General features: G+C 49.0%; 1 protein-coding gene across 2 annotated transcripts; it reads right to left on the minus strand.

Annotated features, from left to right (window-relative positions):
* Positions 1-41: 41 nt before the first annotated feature.
* Positions 42-15,921, minus strand: Jpt1 (Jupiter microtubule associated homolog 1). Of its 2 annotated transcripts, XM_051180500.1 has the most exons (5): positions 15,761-15,921; positions 5,604-5,746; positions 4,919-5,016; positions 3,896-3,914; positions 42-310 (listed from the first exon to the last, which is right to left on the minus strand). In XM_051180500.1, exons 1-5 carry the CDS (start codon positions 15,814-15,816, stop codon positions 162-164), a joined length of 465 nt encoding a protein of 154 aa, XP_051036457.1. In that variant the 5' UTR covers positions 15,817-15,921; the 3' UTR covers positions 42-161. The 2 variants fall into 2 exon arrangements, with proteins under 2 accessions (XP_051036457.1, XP_051036449.1); XM_051180492.1 differs by lacking the exon at positions 3,896-3,914.
* Positions 15,922-16,353: the final 432 nt, after the last annotated feature.

Here is a 16,353-nt window from a genome sequence, read left to right on the forward strand (position 1 = left end):
GAAGGAAAAACAAAAACAAAAACAAAACAGACAGCAATACATAAAGTGCTTCTCTTTTAATGAAACAAATCCAAAAAAAGATGTACAGTCAGGCTCACGGTGTGCAGTTCACAAGCATGGAAAAACAGACAGACAGAAGGACAGAGTTCCAACAAAAGAAGCTAACCCAAGACCAGGCTGGATTTGCCGCCAGGAGGGTTTCTCCTGGATGGCGCTGGGGCCGGGGCCACTGGGCTGGGCACAGGAGCAGCAGGCACAGGCTTCTCTTCAATCTGCCCCAGGCTGGCTTGGAAGTCTGTGTCCACATTTTCTAGGAAGACAGTTTGAGAATGGTTCAAACAAGTGGAAAAACCATACAAAAGCTATCAGCCAATTGATGCCATAACCCTGAAATGAAACCTGTTAGTGTATTTATTGCCTATTTGTTTTGTGTATGCCTTTAATCCCATGTGGTGGAGGCAAAGAATCAGGAGTTTAAGGTCAACATCTGCTACATCGAATATTCAAGGCCAGTCAGGGCTGCACAGTGACACCTTTTCAAAAGGAAAATAAAGCAGCAAGGTGTCATGCGCCTTTAATCCCAGGGCAGAGGCAGAGGCAGGTGGATCTCTGAGTTCGAGGCCAGCCTGGTCTACAGATCAAGTTCCAGCGCAAGTTCCAAAGCAACAGAGAAACCCTGTCTCAAACCCAAAATCTCCCAGAAACTATAGGGCAGGTAATTTTCATGAACTATTCATTCCCAGCATCTTACACTTGTCTTGTGTCATTAATGAGCCTGTGTCATTTTTCACAATAGATAAAACCAAAGAAACAAAGCAATTGTGCAGACTAAATACAAACGACAGGGAGCACAGAGTGCACGTGAAGTCGGTGATGAGGATGAGGCAACCAGAGCTCATGCACATGCTGGCACGGTGACCTCGGCATTGAGGAGGTGGAGAGGACAGAGCTCAAGGCCAGCCTGGGCTACCATAAAACCACACCTCAAAATAAAATACCCGAGGACTGGTGGCGCACACCTTTATTCCCAGCACTCGGGAGGCAGAGTTCAAAGCCAGCCTGGTCTACAGAGCTAGTGCCAGGACAGCTAGAGGTGTTACACAGAAAAACAAAAATCTTTCAAAAACAGAACAAGGAACCAGGGGAGATAGATGGCTCGGCAGTTAGACACGCCGGCTGCTCTTACAATGGTCCCATCTTACTCCAAGGCCCTCTTCGGGCCTCCCTGGCCTGCAGCACACATGGTGAACAGACATACATGCAGCTATAACAGCCATAATCCTAAAATTCACACCCATTAAAAAAGTTTTAAAAGGCAAGCATAGGTATCACTTCCACAGCAATTTGACAATGTTAGTGTTCAAACTGGTAATTCTAAAGAGGAATACTTTCATAGAGCAATCATGAAGATCAAATCCTCGGGCTTTCTTTGTACATCAAAATAAACTCTGTATATAGTGACTGGCTATTTAGCCTATCAGCAAAGTGAAGCCACCAGTGCTGATAACATGTTCACAGTAAGCTTCAGGGTCAGAAGGGGAGTGCTGCCTCTATCTTTCGGGAGGAAGTCAGCTGCCAAAAATCCCCTTTCTCCCCCCCCAGGCCCCCGGCTTGCTCAGGCCAACACTACCACTGAGCCTCAGACTCCACTGCAGCCTCTGTGTCGTTCCCCCCGCCCCCCACCGCTTTCTTCCAGAAGGGTTGCATTATATAACCCTGGCTATCCTGGAACTCACCAGATCCTCCTGCCTCTGTTTCCAAGTGCCGCTATTTAAAAGTGAAGACATAAACCAGCACATCCAGCTCATTAGCTAGTTCCCACTGCCCCTTCTCCCCCCACCCACTCCTGCAGCCTAGACTTGGCCTTGAATTCTTGTCTTTGATTGCTCTGCCTCACCTTCCAGTGTGCAGAGACTTCGGATTCAGAGCCACCAGGCACAGCCCTCCCCTAAGAGCAGGTCCAAATTCCTCCATGTATCCATTCTTGTATTTGCTTGCCCACAAGGTAGGGACAACTTGCATTATATCCAAACAAAGTCTATCTCAATGTTCAGCACATCTTTTCCTTGATGCTAACTGAAAGAGTGTCCTTTAATCTACCAGGTACCTATTTGTTATTTTATGACAAATAGGCTAAAAGTTACAGCAGTCAGAAGCCCAGAATAACCAGGGGACACACGACCATTTCGAGAGGATTCCATATTTGAGTTCAGTGAGCAATTTCCCTGTAGAACCTACAGCTGAGCTAATACAGAGCAGGGAGGAAACCATTAATCAAGACACTGCTTTGGGGCTTTCGGGTCTCCTCCAGGTTTTCCAAATTTTAAATTACATCAGGTCAGCTGGCTAGGGCTATATATATAGCTCGATGGTAGAATACTTGGCCAGCAACCACATGGTGTGGGCTATGTGGGAGGGGCTGTTTTTAGCAGGCTCTGTTAAATTTGGTCTGACAGTGTTCTGAACATGAAGAGTAGAACTGCAAAGGTAGGAGGAGGGCTAGGTGTGGTGGTCAGTGCTTCCCTAGATTGCCACCCTGTGCTGCCCCCCCAAAAGACACACAGGTTACCCTAGAATGACTCAGGCCTCTAATGCCTGAGTCAGGGTTCTGTTGCAAAGTCCAGACCACACAGGACTATTTTCTAATAGAGTTTTTGTTTTTTTCTTTTAAGACAGGATCTCTATGTAGTCCTGGCTGTCCTGGAAATTGAGATAGGGACTAGACTGGCCTTGAAATCCTAACAGATCCTCCTGCCTCTGCCTCCCAAATGCTGGGATTAAAGGCCTGTGTCACCATGCCCTGAGTGTGTCTCTATAAACCATTTGCATGCACAATGTCCACAGAAGTCAGGAGGCTATTGCATCCCCTGGAAGTGGAATTACTTGCAGCTGTGAGACATGTAGGTGCTGAGATTTGAACCTGGATCCTCTTGAACAGTAGTCAGTGCTCTCAACCACTGAACTGTCTCTCTAGCCCAGAACATCTTAGAAAAAGCTGTCAGTAAGCACATCAAACACTGGCCTGATTAATATGTCTCTTTTTAACAGGTTCTTTGGTTTTTATGCTTTTTCATTTCTAATAGAATAAATCCGGACAGCAGTGTACCAGCAAGGAGACACTGGAGGGTAAAAGCCCCAGCTCCCAAGTGCTGGGATTAAAGGTTTGTGTTACTTGACTTACTATATTTAAGTGGCTTGAGTTTTAGTTTTAGCGATTTTTAATTTTATGTGCACAGGTGTTGGAGCCCCTGGAACTAGAATTACAGTTGCAAGTTGCCCTGTGGGTGCTGGGAATTGAACCCAGGTCCTCTGGAAGAACAGTCAGTGATTAAGAGCACTTGCTACTCTCCCAAGGAACCAGGGGTTTTTTTGTGTTTGTTTTTTTTTTAATTTTTGATTTTCAAGACAGGGTTTCTGTGTAGAGATCTCCCTCCCGTGAGCTGTGATTAAAGGCGATCTCTCTTAGAGAGTTCCAGGACTGCAAAGGCTACACAGAGAAACCCTGTCTCAGAAAAAAAAGTGTGTGTGTGAGAGATAAATCTGCCCACATTGACTGTATGTGTGTATAATAAATGTGTATGTGGCCGGGCATTGGTGGTAAACGCCTTTAATTCCAGCACTCGGGAGACAGAGGCAGGTGGCCCTCTGAGTTTGAGGCCAGCCTGGTCTACAGAGCAAGTACCGGGACAGGCTCCAAAACAAATAAGTGTGTGTGTGTGTGTAAATGTATAATAAATGTGGCCACACTGACTCCACCCCAGCTCCGTTTTTCCTTATGCTCTAGGGTATGCTGGCCCTGAGGAATACTCAGGTTTCTTTCCCTGAGACACATGATTTGAACGTTAATTCAGACCTAAGCAATACAAGACAGGGATCAGCACTCAGATGTACTCACCATGCATATCACCTTCTCCCTGGAAAAGAAAAGTTCAAAATTAGTTCCTGTTTTAAGTCTGCAATGCACAAAGGGTCATAGTTCAGAGCAGCTAACCCAGTTGAAACTGCACGGGAAATTCCATTTCAGTAACTGTAGGGTCCAATCAATACAATCTGGAGCAATGCTATGCAATTGTCCTGCACAAGAAATGCCTCAATGCCAGTGAGACAGACACACATACACTTAAACAGGATATGGGGAGCCTAGACTTCCCCTTTTTTTCTTCTTCCCCTATGGAGCTGCACACTCCACAGTGGCTTCGCAGCCTCCCTCAGGGCAGCCCTGTCTACAGAGCTCCCACAGGAGCTCAACACACACACCTGACAACTGACAGGCCCTCCACTCCAACGAACTTGAGGTTAAATAAGTGCCAGGGATTCAGAAGGCCCCAGAGTTAATGCTGAAGGGCCGGAAACTAACACAATGGTAAGAGATAGTTAAGCGGATGAGGCCAGGTTAATTTACTATCTGGCTGCCTGGCCTCCTAACTTAGGCTTTTGTTTGAAGGAGGGATTCATGTAGCTTAGGCCGGTTTAGAACCCTGTGTAGCTGATCTTGCTGCCGCCACCACCCAGGTACTGGGGTTGTTATAGGCATGAGCCACTTAATTTTGGTCTCAAGTGACAGCACTGGGAGCGGACCAGGGCTTCTGGGAAGCTAAGAAAGCACCCCCAAGTGAGCGCCACCCCAGCCTCCTTGTCTGGCTTTCTGTCCAATCTTAAGGCTTTTTTAATTTTCATCACCAACATGGCCCAGCTCATTCCCTTAAGGAGAACTGAGTGATTTAAAAAATGAAATTAGTTTTGTTTTTCAGGACAGGGTTTCTCTGTGTAGCTTTAGCTGTCCTATGGCTCACTCTGTAGTAGACCAGGCTGGCCTTGGCCTCGGAGATGTCTACTTCTGCCTACCAGGTGCTGGGACTAAAGATCCACCACCCCACATGCTGGCCGGCCAAGGAGCCCACCTTGTTCTCACACTGACCTTGAGGTCTAAGAAGTCTCCAGAGCTTGCTTCAGAAGGAGCACTTCTCTGTGCTCCAGGTGATTCCGAATCTTCCCTGACACCACTAGACTTGGCACCTAGAAACAAATAGACTTTCTTAGAGAATATTACAGAAGGGCTGGAGAAATGGCTGAGCCAAGTTCCCTTCCTAGCACCACATGATTCAGATGCATACATCATTAGAAAAAGAATATAGGAGAACAAAAGCAGACACACTCTAAGAAGAATGCTCCAGGGCAGGCTGCTGAAGACCACTCTGCCTCTGACCTTTGCCCCAGCTATCATACATACTACTGTCAAAGGTCCCGGGTCCTACCCACAGTTCCCAGTCACCCTGCCTGGGTCTACCAAGTGCTGGGTTACATACGATGCACACCCAGACAATGTTGTTTTTCTTGCCTCTTTGGATTTGGCCTTTGCTAATCAGTACCAAATCCAGCTGGATCAGTGACTTTGATAGGGGTTACCTTGTAAAACTGGTATTTGCTGCTGGGTGTGTGGTAGTACACACCTTTAATTCCAGCATGGGGGTGGGGGTGGGGAGGGCGGTAAGAGGCAGGTGGATCTCTGAGTTCAAGGCCAGTCTGGTCTACAAAGTGAGTTTTAGGAGAGCCAGAGCTACATAGAGAAACTCTCTAAAACCAAAAACAAGACAAACTAGTACCTGCTGACTTGGCCCAAGATGGAGGGTTTTCTTCAGGTGTCCCAAAGATGCTAGAGGCCATCTTGTTCTTCCTCACAGGCTGTTCTGATGGCTCATCGAAGCCTAGTGAGAAGTTGGAGCCACCACCTGGAGGCCTCAAAACCCTGGAAACAACAGTAAGATGTTAGCCTCAGATCACACACTCCTTGGCATACATGTGTTCAAGTACTTCCCTTCCCCATCTCCCCCTCCTCCAAGACTGCTGGCTAACTGACGGTCCGCACAGAAGCGCACTGCTGGGGATCAGATACCAACAGTACTTTACCCATCTTCAGTAAGGTGACTCACTGTAGCCAAACCCTGTAACATCCGAGTGTCATCCAAATAACAGTTCTGCCCCTTTAAGAAAGGGTAAAGGAAGAAGGGTCTCTCTGGGTTTAGCTGAACATATTTGCAAAGACGTTCAGAAGGACATTTTATTATTTATGAACTTGGAAAGCATTTCTAACTTGGACAAGGCAGTACACACTTGTGATAAGAACTTGGGAGCCTGAGGCAGGACTGCCAGTCTCCAAGGACTATAGCATCAGATAGTAAGCACCCCCAAAAAAGAGAGAATAAAATTTTTATTCAACTAAATTGGAAAAAACAGGTGAATATACATATGAAAGTTACCCCAAAGACAAGCAAGATGCTCAGCAGACAAAGGTGCTTGTCTTCTAAGCCTGAGGACAGAAGCTGGATGCCCGGTACCCACAGTAGTTTACACTCATCTGCAACTCCAGTTCTGGAGGAGGACACCCTCTTCTGGCCTCTGCAGGCACTGCACACATGTGGTGTCTGTACATACATACAGGCAAAACACTCCTATACATACAACTAAAATACCTAGGGTTGGCCACACCTACATCACAGCTCAAGGGACACTATGGAAGAGGGAGCAGAAAGAGTTAAGGGCCACAACACCAGGACAGCTGCTTCCCAAACAGCCTCTCCTAGAAACGGCTGCATGACCAGCCCGGAGCAATGACAATATCAAAAACATAACATGGAAGGGAAGGGACTTCAACCGTCTGACCCCTAGACAAACAACAATGGGCAAGTAATGGTTTCTGGGAGAGGAAGAATTAATTACCCCTACCAGAGATGAGCCCTCCTATTGGTTACCTACTAAAGTTGTCAATAACCATATACACACAACCGAGGTTGAATTTTATTTGTTCATACATGTATACACATAGATATATGTAATAATAATTTGCTAGTGAGGAAGGAGTTTTAGGGAAAATATCTAGGAGGGCCTGGAGGGAAGTAGGAAATGATGTAATTCAATTTTAATAAAATATGTATGTATAAATAATCTGAGATGGGGGAGATGGCTCAGCAGTTAAAAGCACTGGCTGCTCTTTCAGAGGATCAGGTTTCAATTCTCAGCACCCACATGGCAGCTCACAACCATCTGTAACTACCAGTTCCAGGGAATCTGACTTTCTCCCTGGCTCCATGGATACCAGGCAAGTACACAGTACCTATACATACATGTGGGCAAAACACTTACATAGAATAAGTGCAACCCTTTTTAAACATCAACAAATGTTGCCAAAAACCCTGAATGCCTACAAGAAACTAGATCCCTATCACTCACATTTCACCAAAAAAAAAAAAAAAAAAAAAAAAAAATCAATTTAAAATTACCAAAATCTTAATATAAGACCTACGACTCTTGGGGCTAGAGAGAGAGCAAGAATTATGTATGCTGCTTTTACCCAGGGACCCAAGTTTTGTTCCCAGCACCCACATTGAAGTACCCGACCACTTGTAACTCCAGCTTTGCAAAGTGCACTCACATGTACACACAGATATACATTTAATATAAAATAAAGGCAGGAGGTGATGGTGCACTCAGAAGGCAGAGGCAGGCAGATCTCTGTCAGTACAGAATTCCAGGACAGGTTCCAAAGCTACACAGAGAAACCCTGTCTTACAAAACAAAAACACCACTGGCACGATGACTCAGGTGAAAGCATTTGCTAAGCTAACCCTAATACCTCCAGCTCTCCACCCCGCCCGGCCCCCCCCCCAATCTGTTTTTCAACACAGGACAGACAACTTACAAGAATGGGTTTTCCTCTTCTGTGTGTGGCCCTGGGACCTAACTTGGGTCTTGAGGCCTCGCAGCAGGTGCCTCCACCCACTGTGCCAGCTGACCAACTCCTGAAGAGCACTAGCATCAGCATTTCTACAGAGATATATGAATGTCCATGTTTACTGAGGCACTGTTCACAACAGCCAAGCGGATGAGCTTCGGTGCCCCACCACGGAAAGGAGAACATGTCATTCAAGCTCCACAGAGCTTTTACCAGCCACACAGGGTGAGGAGGGTGACTTCTAGAGGGTAGCTGGAGATCTATGTATTAAATGAAATGAGCTAGATACAGAGAAACAAATACAATAAACACATGCCAAAACTAGGGGCTGGAGAGACGGCTTGGTGGGCAAATGCATGCATTGCTCTTGCAGGGAAGCTCAGTTTGGATTTCAGCATTCACGTGGTGGTTTCACAGCCCAGTCCCGTAGGCGCTGATGACCATGTTCGGACCTCCAGGGTCATGCACAGGCATGCATCTGACTGTTCTTCCAGAGGACCTGGGTTCAGTTCCCAGAACTGTCTATAACTCCAGTTCCAGGGGACCCAAAACCCGTGGCAAAACACTAATGCACATAAAAATTTAAGAAAAAGACACAAAATGTACATTAAAAAAAAAAAACTCAATGGTTAAAAATAAATGATGCAACTAGGTAGGCATGGGGCTCCTGCTGCCAATCCCAGCACTCAGGAAGCTGAGGCAGAAGATTCCCTCAGGTCTAGGCAGCCAAGGCAACAGAGGAGACCATCTCAAAATAATCAAAAAATAAAGTGTGCTTATGTTTCCAAAAGCCTTTCTAGTTTATTCATTTCCACTTTGTGACGAGAATTCTTTGGCATTTGCCTTATGGCTTAATTAAGGTGTTCCATGTTCAATTTTGTTTTTGTAGACAGGGTTTTTCTCTCTCTAGCCCTGGAACTAACTCTGTGACCAGGCTGGTCTCAAATGCAAGAGATCTGCCTGCCTGTGCTGGGATTAAAGGCGTGCACCACCCCCGCCCGGCACATGTTCATTTTTATAGTCATGTACTTGCGGAGTCTGTTAGCTCCAGACCCTGCTTGTTTCTCGCAGCCTGTACTCCCAACACTTACGAGGCCAAAGTAGAAGGACCACAGTTAAATTAAAGAACAACCTGGGCTACAGACTGTATAAGAGAGAAGCTAGGTGCGGCAGCACACCAATGATCCCAGCACTAAGGAAGCAGGAGGGTAACCTGGTCATCACGGCAGGGGACAGGGGTGAGAAAGGCTTCCTAGGCACAAGATGAAAGCCAGCTACAGAAAGTTGGCAGGGACAAACAGTTGACGACAGGACCCTGAGTATAAAAATGCTCCTAAGGGTGCGAAGAGGGTGCACAAGGGAAGACCAGATGAAAGGAGCCCATATTACTAGGCAACCTAAAATGCAGCAGGTTTCAGCCTCATAGTTGGGGTGGTGAGCAAGGCCAGCGGGCTCAGCTACTTGGGAGACTAAGGTAGGAGAAAATGAGGAGCCAAGAAAGCAGACGCCACCTTAGGTAACATGTTCCCCAAATACATAAGCTGCGTCATTAGCTACAGAGTTGTGTGTGCTCTGGTCCCTGGGACACAGCTCCCTCCCCATGTGAAGCCACAGAAACACAAGAGGGCAGGCATTTTGTCACACACACACCCGCTATTGCTGCCACCGTGGTAGACTAAATGAACTGGGTCTCTTTTTCTAAACAACAAAAAATGTTAAATTATTAGTTCTGTGTGTCTGCATGAGTGTCTATGTGCATGTGTGTGCGTGCCTGGTGCCCAAGGAGGACAAAGACCTGGGTGTGCCTCTCTCCTGGGACTGGGGTCACAGACACCTGTCAGCCACCATGTGGATGCTGGCAATCAAACTAGGTCCTGGAAGAGCAGCCAGAGCTCTTAAGGACTGAGCCACTTCTCCAGCCCCCAAATAAAACTGTAAAAATCCACATCATGTCCCAACTACCTTAGCCCTGGCCACAAGGACATTCATTAAGGGAAGGGGCAGACAAAACACTGGCAGAGCAGGGGTGTCGTGGTGCACACCTTTAACCCCAGCAGCAGCAAAGGTAGGGAAGTCTCTGAGTTCTAGGCCAGCCTGGTCGACATAGTGAGACCTTGTTTCCAAGGAAAAAGCAAAACACTGATACATTTGCCTAACTTGTATGAAGCCCTAGGTTTAATCCACTGCAAACCAGAAAGAAAGCAAGGAGGGAGGGGAGGGAGGGAAGGGAGGGTCCACACATCTGTGATACCAAGTACTGCAGGGCAGCAGCGGGAGGGTTACAATTCAATGTTTGCCTGCGCTGTATAAAACATTTAACCAAAAAGAGACAGGCAGAAAAACCTGCTGTTTCCTGACCCAATCTGTTACGTGACAAGCTTCATTTTTTTGAGACAGGGTCACAGGTCCATAGCCTGGAACTCTTGGATTTTCTTGCCACAACCCCTTGTTTGGAATGTGCCTTTGTCAGTACAACCCCACCTGGGCAAAGCAATGCCATCTCATAAAAACCCAGAAGGGAGTTAGGGGCATCAGAACACACCTTTGGCAGAGACAGGCAGGGCAGCCAGGTCTATGTAAAAGGCCCCTGGAGGGGGGGCACCTCTGTTGACCGTGGGAGTCCATCGCCCTTCTCTCATACTTTAAACCTAATTATACTCTTCAGGATAATCCCATAAATGTAGGAGTTTCCCTGAATTGTAAGGCAAATTAATTAAACCTAAGGACAGGTTATAGGAATTCTGATTTTCAGCCAGTTGGTCAAAAGTTTGGGGGCGGGGGGAGGAAGCAAAGCACTGTGTCTCATGCCTGGTATCCCAGAACGAAACCAGCCTGGACTAAAGTGTACTCAGGGTTATCCAGGCTAGAAATGAATCCCTGCCTTTAAAGAAAGAGGTGACTACTAGTGTGGTTCAGTTGGAAGAACATTTGCCTCGAATGCATGAAGCCTTAGGTTCAACTGCCAGGACTACGTACACTGGACAGGGTGGCACCCGGGGTGTAGGACTCACTCTCTCTATAAGGTTAGAGGTCAGCTAGCAGGTGCCTGCTGTGGCACTGCATCTATCCCTGCCACATCTGCCAGCTGGTGAAGGCTCCACACCTGAAGTGACAGAAATCTGGTGTGGTGTAAGACAGAGGAAATAACATAGTTGGTTTTTCCTCCTCAGACTAGAAAGTGAAATGTAATTTAAAACAAAAGGGTATATACTGTGTACTTATTAGGGAGAAATGGTATAAAGACACAGAAAGTTATAAATTTGAACAAACCTCAAATGTACAAACCTCGGCCCCCTGGGTGTTGGAATTACAGAAGTGAGCCACCAAGTCCAGCTTGACACAACTTTCCAAGGGACACAGTGTGAGTTGCCTACGCTTTCTATGCCTCAGGTGTCTCCTCTATAAAATGAGGGCAGGCAGTAGTATCTGCCCATCAGACTGTTATTACAGGAACATCATACACACACACACACATATATATATATATAAAAATCTGGAACACGGTGATCATGTACATAAACTATTATTAAAACCATCTACATGTCACAATGCCACAGGGGTGTTCCCTCTCACTAATGGGTTTTAGATTAGTTTTAGTGTCTTCCTATTTTCTCTATATTTCTGTTAACCTAAAATTCTTTTAAAGACTGCTTCTGGGGCCAGGCAGTGGTGACACACACCTTTAAATCCTAGCACTCAAGAAGCAGAGGCTGGAGGACCTGAGTTCCAGGCCATTCTGGTCTACAAAGTGAGTTCCAAGACAGCCAAGCTACACAGAGAAACCCTGTCTCAACAAACCAAGATGGCCCCAGCCACCTTCTTCTCCACTCCCTTCAATGGAGTGTGCATCTCCACTTGGAGCCAACTCCGCTGGCTGGAGCATGCTCCACCCTCCCCTCAGAGCCATTTACACTTCAGGCAATCTCTTGAACCCCACTCCTACACCCCTGCTTCCTGCAAGTGCTGGGGAGCACAGCACTTAGTGCTCCTGGGAGGGAGGCTGCTGGACTTGTGGATGTGTTTCAGTCTTCACCCATGCAGCACGCAGCGCGGAGATGAGTGAGTGTGGCAACCCTGACTTGTGGACTATCAGGGCATTCTCAGCCATACCAGCTTGTTTTCCTCAGCACCCACCAACACAAGAACTGCCCCTACTCCAGGGCCCTGTAAAGCCAGGGGTGGCTGCGGCTGTCTAGCTAGCAATGCGCTGGGCTCCAAGCAGCTGCAGGGCGTTCACTGAAGTCCTCAGGCCAGGTGGACTTGTGGCAAGTGCTCCAATGTATCAAGGGCCAATCAAACAATGCCATGTTTGTCTTCAGGGACACACCCATGGTGTTACTTTAAGGGTTTCTTGCTTTCTGGACTTGGACCTCAACGTTCTCCCTGGAATGTGATATTAGTGTCTCACTCAGATAAGATGCAATACTCAGGCCTGGCAGAAGGCTCGGTGCTTCAGAGGGCTGGCTGCTCTTGTAGAGGGCCCTTGTCAGTTCCCTGCACCCATGTCAGGCAGCTCAGAGCCACCTTTAACTCTCCAGGGGATCCAACACCTTCTGGACTCTGCAGGCACCCCTCACAAAATATAATAAATCCCCCCCCCAGGGATACAGAAGCTCAGGTTAAGAACACACTGGATGCTCTTCCAGAGGACTCAGATTCAATTCCCAGCTCACAACCATCTGTAACTCCAATTCTAGGGGATCTGACACCCTCTTCTGGCCTCTGACCAAGCACACATGTAGTACCCATGCATACTTTCAGGCAAAACATTCACAAAATAAGATTTTAAATGTAAAAGATACTTTAAAAAAGAAATGGGGGGGGCACAGTGACCTCACCTGGGGAAAGCGCGACTCTGCAGTCACAGTGCTTGCTGCCCTGGCACTGAGCCTATCAGCTGGCTCACCTTCTCTAACTCCAGACCGGATGCCTCAGCCCTCCGCCAGCACCCAAACACATGTACACACAGCCACACAGCCACGAAACTTTCAAAAGGAAATATTCAGCTGAATATGGTGGCCATGTCTTAAATCCCAGTATACCAGAGGCTGAGGCAAGTAGATCTCTGTGAGACTGAGGCCAGCCTGGTCTACACACTGAGTTCCTAGCCAGCCGAGGCTACACAGTGAGACACTGTCTCAAATAAATAAACAAACAAACAGACAGACAGACATCTAAAACTATGTCTGCATATGCTTGTAATCTTAGCACTCAACAGCCTGGAGGAGTTGGAGACTAACCTGGGCATCACACTGAGTTCAGGACAGTGTAAAGCCACATGGTTTGTTAAGTTTCAGAAATTAAACACACACAGAGTAAATTCATTATATAAACCAAGATAAGTGCATTGAGGCATATATTTTATAAAGATGATAATCCTTACATGAATTTTAGGAACTCTGAGGAAGGGTATCATTACATAGCTGTAGCTAGCCTGGAGCTTGACTGAAGTCATCTTCAGTCAACTTCCTAGTGACTTCTTCTAACTCCCTAGTGCTGGCTCACACCCCCTCACCCAGGTTCCCAGGTCATTAAACTGTTTAAATTACTACTAGAGTATAGACAGATTCTGGGGTGATTGGGGGCGGGTGTGAAAGGAAATGGGAGATGCTGAGGATGGGACCCAGAGCCCTGCCCAGGCTGTGGGCGGTAAACATACTCAGCAAGCCCTACAATTTCTTATTGGCTGGGATGGTTTTAAATTTTTGCCTTAAATGACCAAACACCTGAAATATTAGAATCAGTGAGCATCTTTATCCTCCCTCCCTCCTTCCCCAGGGAGGGGAGGCTTTCTTCACTAAGTGTAATTAACCCTCATGAAATCTTCAGAACTAGAGTAGACATAAAAATTTATTGGCCATAAAATAACAAGGGGGGGGGCAATACTAGCACCCAAACAGCTTAAAAACATGTCAAAGCTCTGTCTAGTCCAACTTCCACTGGTCCTGCAATAGCAGGTACTACCTCCCCGATGACGTCAGTGTTGTAGAGCCCATCTGAAACAGAGCGGTTCCCAAACAAAGGACTTGCTTGCAAGACAAAGTACTTCAGCTTTGGTTTGGACTCTCTCTTTCTGAACCTCATATATGGTAACAGCCTCAGGATTGCCCGAGTTAAGACCCAAAATGTTACACCACAGACAGCAATGTAAAAAATAGCTCCTTTCTCCCAACCCCAGCCCCCACCACCCTGCCACACCACATTCACCACGAGGTTGCAGAGCAGGAAGCCCAGTACTGAGGAAGGAGGGGTCAGAACTGGTGAGATGACAGAAGAATCAGGAAGTTATAAAGACAGGCAGGGAGCCTGAGCAACAATACCCCAGGGCAAGTGATGACAAAGGTGGCCGGAAACACTTACTTTGCATTTATTTGTCTTACACACATGTCAAACACACTTGTAAAGGACCTGGGCTCAGAGATGCTTTTCGAAAGCCTGGAGATGAACTTGACCCTCAAAAGGGTCACACATTACACATTCTCACACCAGTAACCAAGGCCTGAACAGCAGAAAGTTGGCCTCATCACACCAAACAGCCAGGGCTCAATCGGTCCCTGTGTCCTCTGTAACAAATTACCTCACTGGAAGGATGACAAGAGGGAGTGACCACTCTTCAAGGTCTACACTCTCAAGTTCTGCCCCGCCCTGTAACTGCTCCTTCAGCTCTCCTCCATCTCACCCACCCTTCTACTCCGTGAAACTGAAAGCATCACTGCCGCCGCCTGTCCCACCCAGCGCTTCCTCCTAAGACTGCTGCCACTCTGAGGAGGCTGCTTCTTGTTGGCAAGTTGTCACACCTCTGTGAGAGACTGTTACTCCACGGCTGTCTTCTTAGACCCACAAAATGGCTCCCTTTGTGCCAGGACCCCGAGGCTTGGCCACACACGACTGCGGGTCATCATCAAGGGGGAAAACATTGCCAGGCAAAGTGGGACCCAACCCTCTCCAGAGCCTTCAGAAAGACCCCAGAGACCGACAGATGCCTCAGAGCCCACGTACAGGGCTGACAATTGTGTGCAATTAGCTGAACCCATGTGGACTCCCTTCAAAGAACCCAAGCCCTCCCACCACGTCAGAGAGGGTTAGAAAAAGGGTCCCAGTCCAGACACCCTGCTCCTCCCCAAAATGCAGTCTACTTGGTGGCAAGCAAGGTCCCAGCTTCCAGGAGGGGTTACAGCTACATACTCCGGGAGAGACAATGGATGGCTCCATGGCCCCGCCCAAGCCCAGGCAACCTCCTCCTCCGAGAGAAGCCTGCTCTGGGGGTGAACTCATTGGGCCAAAGTCAATTGAGAAGTGAGGAAGGTGGCACACCAGGGCTGGGGTCCGAGGGTCTGAGCGCAGAAACCCCACTGGAGCCGCTGGCCCGCCGCCCCGCGCACTCGGAGGTGGGCGTGGGGAGGGGGAGGAGACCCGGTCTCTCCTTTGTTAGGCGCAGAGAGGCACTCGGAGAAGAGGACCGTCACTCGGATCCTGGGCTGCAAATGAGGGAGGCGATGACCAGCCCCGCCCTAGCAGACAGAGGTGCACCTGCTGCGCGGACCCGGGGACCGAGCGGGCCCCCACGAGGACCGGGAGCCTGCAAACCCGCAGGCTCACGCTCAGATTGGCTCGCTGCGCCCAAGGCCGGGGCTAGCACCCTGCCGAGGCCAGAGGCAGGAGCGCGTGGGCCGCGGGTGGGACAATGGGCCCCGGATCCGCGGCCCTGCCGGCTCCGTGAGCTCCGGGGAGGCCAAGCCCACCACCCTGGATCCGACCAGTATCGCCGCGGGTGGCTGGAAGCCGGTCCTCCCGCACACTCTCGCGGGCTCCAAGCTGCCGTGTCGCCATACGGCCGCCACCCACGGTCCCCTCAGCCGCCGCTCCGTGGGAGAATTGGGGCGGGGCCGCCAGCCGAGGCCGCTGTGCGGCGCCCACTCCTCGCTCTGCCACCCGCCGGGGCGCGAGCACGGCGCCCCCCGGCCCGTTACCGCCAACGCCCCGCGGCCCCCACCGGCCCCGGAGAGCCCGAGCCCGGCGCCGTCGCCTTACCGGGAGCTGTTCCTGCTGTTGGGGTCCACACCCTTGAAGGTAGTGGTAGTGGTCATGGCGCCAAGGGGCGAGGTAGGCTGGCGCTGGGAGGACGCCGAGGGACTGGGACCAACCGGCCTGAGCTGCTCCGCAATCACGACCAGCCGCGCTCCACGAGCCTCTGCCGCTGTGGAGCTCGCCGGGCTCACTCTTTATAGGGCTCCTAGGGCCCGCCCCACACACGTCGCCATTGGCCGATTTGAAAGGATCTCTTCGTTCCTATTGGCTCTCTGCACTGCTAATCACGGTTCGGCATCAGCACGGGCTGCGCTGGCCACGGCTCAGCCCAAGCCCCGCCCCCTTCCTGACTGGGACTTGCCGCTATATCCTCCCCTCCCCCACCCCGACAAACGGGTCCTGCTCCCCACGAGTGTTCACTGTCACTTTTAGAAGTCACTTGAGGGGCCGTTGAGGTGGCCCAGAAGGAAAGGCGCTTGCCGCCGCAGCATGACAACTCGAGTTCTATTTCCAAGACCCAGAAAGTGGAACACACACACACACATCACACACAGACACACACACACATCACACACACAGACACACAGACACACACA

The sequence above is a fragment of the Phodopus roborovskii genome, unplaced genomic scaffold (genome assembly GCF_943737965.1).
Source record: "Phodopus roborovskii unplaced genomic scaffold, PHOROB, whole genome shotgun sequence".
In the NCBI taxonomy this organism is placed as follows: Eukaryota; Metazoa; Chordata; class Mammalia; order Rodentia; family Cricetidae; genus Phodopus; species Phodopus roborovskii.